Genomic DNA, 9,403 nt, shown 5'->3' with positions numbered 1-9,403 from the left:
GTATGTTTTTGTCTGCTTTGTCAAAGATTAGGTGGCTATATGAGGATAGTTTTATATCTGGGTTCTCAGTTCTGTTCCACTGGTCAATGGTTCTATTTTTGTGGTAGATGTATTTTTGTATTTTGTAGTTTTTGGCTATCACGTCTGTGAAGGTATCCTGGTATATATGTACACACTTTCTCTGGGGCATATACTTAAGGGTCATAGCTGTGTTTCTCCTCTATTTAATCAAATATCAATAATTCCAATCTTCTCCCAAAACTGGCCAAAGCAATTTGCACTCCTACTAGTAATGTACTAAAATTCTACATGCTTCATTTTCTCACCAAAAATTGATGTCGCTGTTTATTTCTTTTCCCTCCATTGTGCTATGATTTTGGCATCACAATTTATTGAAACTGCACCATTTCTGAGGCAGAAATTGTCATAAACTTCAAATAAAGGGAAACATAGCTGCACATCGGGACTCTCACCAAGTTATGTTGCATCTGGCTCATACTCACTTGTGAATGACAGCTTCCCAACTCTGCATTTGATGACCTCACATTGGCACCTTGAAGTTGGCCGTGAAGGGACCATTTACACCAAAGTAATCAGCAAATGCGATAAATCAGGGATTTTTTTCAGTGATTTTTTTTTTCAGAGAGCTGGTTTAGCAGCACACCACAAAGCTGACCCTTCACGCACCAGTGTGTAGATTCCAAGAGATGATATTTCCAGACAAAGTGCATGGTTAGCACCTGATGAAGAGTGAAGGGAATGTGGAGTCCTCACAGGTGCTGGGGCATCATTTTGGGTCTATCTTTTGGAACCTGGGATCTAGTTTTTGCCCATTTATTCAGTGATTTAATCCAAGTCCATGTTCAGAGCTGAAGAGACGGGGAATCAATCGCATATGTCAAGGAAGTGGCACTTAGCAATAAAGGAAAAATTGTCACAAGACAGAGGAGCGGAGCACGAGGTGCAAACAGATGTGAGCTCAAACCTGCCCTGGGGGTTGACCCTCACGTCACAGGAGAGGACGGAGGGAGGGACGGTCAAGCAGGGTCAAGAAGGGGCGGAGGGCAGCAGCACAGAGGGGTGGAAGCAGAGTCCTCTGCAGACACGCAGACCTCCTCCTGCACCCGACCCTGTGTCCTCCCCGCGACATTCTCAGCAGACACTTTCCCAACTGCTGCCCTGGACTTTCTTCCAGAACCTCCTGGGGTCATCAGATTTGTTTCCAAGGCTCTCCCACTCTGGATGGTGCGTTGTTGTCTCTGGAGTTTACCTCCCGGCTGCATCCTGGTGTCTTCTCTGGCTGTGCCAATCCTGAAACAGCAGAATCCCGAGGGCCACCAGGATCAAGCCAGCCACGCCCATGCGGACGAGATTCTCCACTGTGTAATCCTGGGGGTGTGGGGCTGGGGATTGCGGACAGGAGGTCAGAGAGGTCAGAGCAGATCAAAGTCACCCAGGATCCCTGGATGTCCCCCCAGGACACCAACCTCCCCTGGACAGGGCCTGACCCTGTGTGTTCAACCCATGACCGAGAGGGTCTCCTCACTCACCACTCGTGGGGTCTGACTTGCTTGGTGTTGGGCTGATGGTCTCAGCTGCTCCTGAGCATCAAATAAAGAGGGGCGGGGTGAGGAGTTGTGGAGACCTGAGCCAACATTGCCTGGGTGGCAGTTTCTTATGTTACCCACGTCTCATGCCATAACTCTCTGCAGATCCTCAATGAACCCTTTCTCTGCTGCGTCAGAGCCCCCTCCGGTCTCCTCACTGGAACCTCCCAGTCCCCAAGTGTTATTTGTCCTCAGGTCTCTTTTCTGAGTCGCTGTGGAACCATTTGGCTGTGCTCCAAGACATAGGAACAATTTCTCTTCAGCACAGGACTAGCTGAGCCCTTGAATGTTCCTGGTTAGTTTTGAGACACAGGACCGTGTGAGTTAATCCAGCTGGGGACGAGAGTCTCCACTCATCAGTGGCTGAGCACCCAGGCTCCGTGGATGCGGGGTTGGTCCTCAGGGGCTCCTGAATGTCAGGGGCACAAAGGGGTGAACGTCTGGGCTGCCTCCCCTTCACCCCACCTCAGCCAGGTCACCTGGGGTTCATCACCCACTGAAGCTCTTTTCAGCTAATTCCTCCAATAGTTAGAAACACCTAAAATGGGATGAATATATATGCGTTTGTTACATGCGCATATATTTTTCGCATATATAAACACATACATACACACATGCATACACATATGTACATATTAATGCATACATATATGCAGATACACTTTCCAATGGCAGTGTCAAGCCAGTGGATCACGAAGCATGTTTCTGAATGCCCAGAGTGTGGATACGGTCGGGTAGTCCAAGAACAAACCTGTAGGCATGTAGCGGTGAAAAGGCTTAGTTAGATGGATGCCAATTTTAGCTGCAGGTTGTATATGCTGTGGTTTGGACGTTTGCGTCCCTTCCAAAATCCATGTTTACACTTAATCCCCGGGGCCACAGTATTAGGAGGTGAGGCCTTGGGAGGCGATTGTGTCGTGAGGTCTGTGCCCTGGTGAACGGATTAGTGCTCCCGTAAAAGGGCTGGGGGAGCTAGCGAGGCCACCTTCTTGCCTTTCTGTCCCTTCTGCCACGTGAGGACACAGAATTCGTCCCCTCTGGAGGACACAGCATTCAAAGTGCCATCCCGGAAGCAGACACCAGGCCCTCACCTGACACCAAACCTGCTGGTGTCTTAGTCTTGGACGTCCCAGTCTCTAGAACCGTGAGAGATAAATTTCTATTGTTTATCAATCATCCCTGTTCCAAGTATTTTGCTATAGCAGCAAGAACAGCATAAGACTACGTGTGTGTGTGTGTGTGTGTGTGTATACATACGTATCAAAATGTGCTACATAACTACATAAAATGGTAGATACGTAAATGTATCTGTGTGTGTGTGTGTGTGTGTATACATATGTATCAAAATGTACTACATAACTACATAAAACGGTAGATACGTAAAATGTAGCTGTGTGTGTGTGTGTGTGTGTGTGTGTGTATATATGGAGAGAGAGGGAGACATACACATTAACAGGTGAGAAGGAGGCAGGCCTGTCCTGGACAGTGTCATAGCGAAGGTCCCACGTGGAGATGACGTTTAAGCTGGTCCCTAGGGAGGAGCAGGGCCCAGAGAGGAGCCACGTGAAGACCCGTCTCTCTTCCTGAGCCTCCCACTTTCGCTGTCTCTCCCTCCTCTCTGCATCTCTGGTCTCACTGTCTCATGCACTCCGCATCCCTGCACTCCCCTCACCCCGTCGTCCCACCGGGGCTGAGCTGGGGACCTGTCTCAGGCCCTGAGCCATCAGGCAGGGACGGGCCTTTCTCACCTGAGTCCAGGAGCTCCAGGGGGTCGCTGGATTCTGACCACACCTGGGGGGCGTTCCTCTGATAGCCGTAGCACCTGAACGTCCAGCTGTGGCTGGGGGTCACGGGGCCCACAGGGAACAGGGCCTTGAACTGCCCGCGGGGGTGTTCATGTGACTCAAGATGCCAGGAGAGCTTGTGCTCCCCGTCCTGAGTCAGAATGAACACGTTGAATCTCAGCCGTGAGCCACACTGGAGGGTCACCTTCCCTCCTGAGGTCACGACAGGGCTCGGCAGGGCTGAGAGGGTGGGTTTACCATAGAATCCTAGGAGAGAAGGAGGCAGCGTGTTCAATGGGGCTCACACCTCCCACATTGTGTCTCGGGGCTGGGCTGTGAGAGGGAGACACCCCTGACAGCAGACGCCTTTGTGAGGGCAGAGCCTGGGGCTGGGACCCCCGACTGTCCTCTCACCTGTCACCACCAGCTCCAGGGGGTCACTGCGCTCTGACCATCCAGCAGGGCTGTGATAGTAACAGTGATATTGCTCTGCATAGTGCTCTGTCATGGATGAGAGGGGAAACATGACTTTGTTCCCAGGCTCTAGTGGGCTCTGCAGGACGCGGGGCAGTGGGCTTCCTTCTTTCATGAAACGGTACTCCTTGACATGCAGGGTCCCCTGACACCACATAGTCACAGGGCTCCCCCAGGTGATCACAGAGTCTGGCTCAGCCCAGAGGGTGGGTTTGGGGAGGGTCCCTGGAAGGAAATCAGAGACTAGATCCCAAGATGTCCCCTCAGATCCCAGCTCTTACCCTAGGACCCTCCAGACTTCCCCATCAGTCAGCTCAGAACTGCTGTTCCCCATCCCCAGCTGTCCAGGGCTGTCCACTTGTCCTCAGTGAGGATGAGGGACCTGGGACTGTTGGGGACAGACTCACCTGCATGCATGTGAGTTCTGGTGCCCAGACTCAGCCCTGAGAGAGTTCCCTGTGAGAGATTTGTCCCCTGAAGGCTGAGCATGTCTTGTCCTCCCCGGGAGCCTCCTGAGCCCCTGGGATCTCCTGCTAGAGCAGGGCCTGGCCGTGGGGTGGGGTCCCTCCCAGACCAGGTCTCCACTCCCCTCTTCCCATCTCACCGAGGCAGAGCAGAGCCGTGAGGTGGGGGTCATGGCGTCTCCTCCCAGTGGCCCCGGCTGTGCAGATGGATGAGACCACGGTGCCTGCAGGACAGAAAGACTCGTGGGGTGTGGCCACCCGGATGCTGGATCAACCCCTCCCAGGGGGTTGTCACATTAGCAGTATCAGGAAACAACAGGAAAGGGAACTCTGCTCCCCACCAGGAGCCGAACTCTTATTTCCTCAGGGCTAGGGCTGGGGTAGGCTCCTGGTTCTCTGGAGACATTTTAGGTGGAAATAAGGTCTTCGTTGACCTGGAGCCACTCTGCCTCATCTGTGCTCATCTCACTGAAGTTCAGAATGTAGAAGGAAACAGATCCAGTGCCTTCATGAGTGACCCGTCACAGGTGAGGGTGATGAGGGCCCCTCTTCCCTCTCGGAGCCTCCCCATGGGGCCTCCTTCCCTCCTTCAGCCCATCGTTCAGCCCAGCGCTGCGGGTCCTCACCACGGCAGTCATCTCACTACCCTGGGGATGCCTCAGAGAAGCTGCAGGTTCATGCCCACGGCAGACTAGGACCAGCAGAGACACACGAGCATTTGATGGTGCAGGTCATGCTGAGCTGCCCTGTGGCCGTGAGCACAAAGGGGACATATGGGGCAAGAAGGGGAGAGAAATGACTCCTCTCCTGGCCATGGACTGTGGGTTTTCATTTTACAAAACAGTTTCCTTCATGGACTTCCCAGTTCTTTTCAGCTGCAGCGTCCACCCCCATCTTCCTGGATACAGCCTTTGACTCATTTCTGCCTCCTGGGTGCCCTTGTTTCCTTTCTTAGAACTGTCCCCCTCATCCTGTGGTCCTGCCTTCAAGCTTTAAGGACAGTGAGCGGTAGCACTATGATTTTCAGGGGACAGCTAACCTTCATTTAAGTATCCATCTATTGTCACTGCCATGGGACCTTGAGCATCAACAGCCCTCCCGTGGGCACCCACATGCTCAGGCGCACACATATGTGAGCACTCAGGGTCCAGCCACAGAGTGATTAGAACCCGTCTTCTCTAAAGGAAGAGGGTGGATGGATCCTTGTTCAAAGATACATACTCTTGCCAATCCTATTCAACATAGTCCTAGGCAGAGCAATTAGGCAAGAAACAAGCATGCAAATTGGAGAAGCAGATGTGATATTGTCTCTGCTTGCTGACAACATGCTTCTATATATAGAAACCCTAAAGACTCAACCAAAAAACTGTTAGAACTGACAAACAAATTTAGTAAAGTTGCAGGATACAAAATTAATGTAGAAAAATCAGTAGCGTTTCTACACAGCAACAACCAATTATCCCAAAATCAATCAAGACAAAAATTCCATTTAAAATAGCCACAAACAAATACGTGAAAGCAAATTTAATCAAAGTGGTTAAAGATCTCCGTGCTGACAACTATAAAATGTTGACGAATGAAATTAAAGAATGCAGAAATAAATGGAAAGATGTCCTGTGTTCATGGATTGGAAGAATTAATATTGTTGAAACGTCTATACTTGCAAAGCAATTTACAAACTCAATGCAATCCTTATCAATATTCCAATGACATTTTTCACTGAAATAGAAAAAAATCCTAAAATTTGAATGGAACTACAAAAGATACCATATAGTTAACTAACCTTGAGCAAAAAGAACAAAGCTGGAGGCATGAAACAACCTGTTCTGAAAATCTCCTACAAAGCCATAGCAATCAAAATAGCATGGAACTGACATGGTAACAGGCAATGATCAATAGGACAGGACAGAAAGCAAAGAAATAAACCCCAATATTTGTGATAAATTGATTTTCAAGGATGCCACATAATGAGGAAAGGGCAGTCCCTTCAGTAAAGGGTGCTGGGAAAACTGGATATCCATATGTAGACACAAGAAATTCGTCCCTTATCTCACCCCGTACACAAAAGTCAACTCAAAATGGACAGGACAAAAGCTCCAACATTGGTCTGGGCAAGGATTTTTTTGGATATGACCCTGAAAACACACAAGCAACTAAGGCAAAAATAGACAAATCAGATGGCTCAAACTAAAAAGCTTCTGCACAAGAAAGGAAACAATCAACAGAGTAAGAGACAATCTGTGGACTAGGAGAAAATATTTGGAAACTATATATCTGACAAGGGTATAATAACCTAAATATATAAGGAACTCAAACAAGTCAACATCAAGAGAGCAAATAACCTCTCGGAAAAAATGGGCAAAGGAACTGAACAGACATTTTTCCAAAGAAGACATACAAATAGTCAACAAGTATATGAAAAAATAGTCAAGCAAAAAGCTTTGTCTGCATCTACTGAAACGATTTTTTAAAATTTATTGTGTTAGTATATTGAATTTTACTGATTTATTAAAAATTAAGCTACGCTTGCCTTCCATAAACAAAAACAAAAAATGTAGAAAGCACAGTGTGTTCATGATGTGATGTATTGTCCATTTTATATAGGAATGAATCTTATTTGTTAATATTTGTTTAGAGATTTACATTTAAGTTCATGGGAGAGATCTTCTTATGAATTTCCCATTTTGTAATTTCCTTGTCAGGTTTTGGTATCAACTTTTTCTTTGCCTAATAAAATGTGTTTGGGTATAATTCCTTTTTTTCTATTATCAGGGAAAATTTGTGTACGTTTGGGGTGTAGGTTTGTATGTGTGTGTTTCATAAGTGCATAAGTGTTTGAAAAAGCACAAACAAAGCTTCCTGAACTGGAGTTTACATTGTGGGCACATTTTTGTTTACAGAGTCAATGTATTTTATGTATACATATTTATATATATATAAAATACTATATATATGCAAATACTGTATGGATACACATTATGTGTATAATGATTCAGATTTTCTATTTATTCTTATGTCTGTTAAGTAAACTATAGTTTAGAATATTTTGTCCATTTCATTTGTATTTTCTAATATATTGGCGTAGACTTGCTCACAATGTTCTGTTCTTCGTTTTTGAAAATGCATGTAGGGTCTGTAGTGCTGACTCCTGTTTCATTTCCATATGGAAATGTGTGTTTGCTCTTTTTTTTCTTGCTCATTGTGGCTAAGATTTATAAATGTGATTAATGTTTTCAAGAATAAACCTTTTTGGCTTTATTGAGTTTTTCATTAAAAAAATTTTTTTTTTAATTGAAATGGGGTCTTGCTCTATATCCCAGGTCAGTCTCAAACTCCTGGGCTTGAGCAGTCCTCCTGTGTCAGCCTCGGAGTAGCTGCGATTACAGGAAGGAGCTACAGCACCCGGATCCTCAAGTTTTGTTTGTCCTCATTAGTAGCTCCCCTCATCACTATGATTCCCTTCCTTACACCTTCTTTTGGAATAATGTGCTATTCTTTTCCTAAATTCTTGATATGATAGCCAAGGCCATTACTTTTTTAGATTTTTCTTTTCTAATTTATTCATTCGTGGGTTTTAGTTTTCCAGTTTCATAGTTTAATGTGTAATATTTATATTATCAATCAGTTTAAAACATTCACTTCTGTTTTGATTTTCTCATTGAACTCATTGATTATTGAGAAGTCTGTTGCTTTATTTCCAAAATGTAGATCTGGATACTATTTATCTCTGACTGCAGAGTCAGGTGACTCTCAAAAGTTCCCGGAACCTCCTGGTGGTCTTTGTCAGGGGTCCAGGCTGGGGTTCACTGGTTAGTGTTCTGGGGGCAGCTCCTGTGCTTTTAGGGTCCCTGAGTCTCCCTCCGTGCAGTGTGGGGTCTGGGTCCCTCCTGGGCTAGTGGATGGCCAGAGCGGCATACACGCTGGGCTCAGCAGGAGGGTCTCCCTCCTGGGACGAAGGAGGTGCAGTTGTCTCCCGTCTGAGGGTCAAGCTGTGCAGCTGGGCGTAGGTCACCTCCTGGGGGTCTTCAGATGCGGCAGCCTGCAGTGGGGGGAGAGTGAGGGAAGGCATGTGGTTGGGGTGGGGGGAGGCCTGGGGTCCTGGGGAGGAAAAAACCCACCTGACCCTCCATCTGCCTGTCCCCTTCCTCCTGTCTATCCGTCATGTCCAGGAATTCCCCGGACAGTGGGGAAGGAGGGGAGGCCCCTCCTCGCCTGAGTCTGGAGTGGTTCACCTGGGCATATGTCACTCCCTGGGGGTCTTTGTCATGTGGGCTCTTCTGGAGAGAGACAGTGACGGGGTCTCCTTGATTGCACTCGACCTCCCTTAGTTAGGTTTTCACACTGTTCCAGAGTGATCTGATAATGTCACTTTCTTGACGGAATCTCCAGGGACTTCCTAAGTCCTTGGGGGGGCCTGGGTGCTTCCTTCCTGCAGTGCTGACCTCCTGTCCCCACACTCTGGCCCTTGCTCCTTTGGCTCCAGCCACAAGCCCGTGTCCTGACAGAGCAGGCCTCAGGGCCTTTGCACTCGCGGTTCCCTCCGCTGCAGCTGCTCCTCCCCGAGATGTTCCTACTGTCCTCTTGCACTCAGGCTTCTCCTCAGAGGACACCTGGTCACACAGCCCTCCCCTCATTCCTCAGAGAGGCCCCCTGCCCCACGCACTGTCCTGCTCCTTGCGGTCATTCCCCTTACAGCCCTTTGCAGCCCTGGCCGCTGCGTTCACGCGCACATCGTCTCTCGCCCCCAGGAGCGCTCAGGGCGGCTGGGGCAGCTCTGCTCCCTGCTGCGTCTGCGGCTCCTCCCTGGAGCCCGGTCAGGAGTGAGCCCCCTGTGAACACTGTCGGGTGAACGAATGAAGGGGCGCCCGGGGACCGGGGTGCTGCATTGATTCACGCAGCCGCTGAGGCCTGGGGGAGCGTCTGACACCCAGACGGTCAGATGGAGCACGAGGAGCCGGAAAGGGGCCGGGGCCAGGGGCCTACGAGGTGGCAGGAAGCCAGGGGCAGTGAGGTCACACAGGCAGGAGGGAGGGTCCCCTGTGGGACGACGCCGAGAGCCGAGCGAAGGGAGGGC

The 9,403-nt window shown here is 48.8% G+C and overlaps 1 protein-coding gene across 1 annotated transcript; it reads right to left on the bottom strand.

Moving 5' to 3' along the window:
* Nucleotides 1-1,229: 1,229 nt before the first annotated feature.
* On the bottom strand, nt 1,230-4,967 carry LOC105809233 (leukocyte immunoglobulin-like receptor subfamily A member 5). The gene is given in 8 exon segments (XM_012642989.1): nt 1,230-1,403; nt 1,551-1,601; nt 3,356-3,658; nt 3,806-4,090; nt 4,273-4,308; nt 4,470-4,493; nt 4,496-4,553; nt 4,956-4,967. Coding segments are annotated over 8 exon segments (906 nt in total). The 3' UTR covers nt 1,230-1,266.
* Between the last annotated feature and the right edge of the window lie 4,436 nt (nt 4,968-9,403).

The sequence above is a fragment of the Propithecus coquereli genome, unplaced genomic scaffold, assembly GCF_000956105.1.
Source record: "Propithecus coquereli isolate 6110/MARCELLA unplaced genomic scaffold, Pcoq_1.0 Scaffold193, whole genome shotgun sequence".
NCBI lineage: Eukaryota > Metazoa > Chordata > Mammalia > Primates > Indriidae > Propithecus > Propithecus coquereli.
This window is presented reverse-complemented; position numbering and strand designations above follow the sequence as displayed.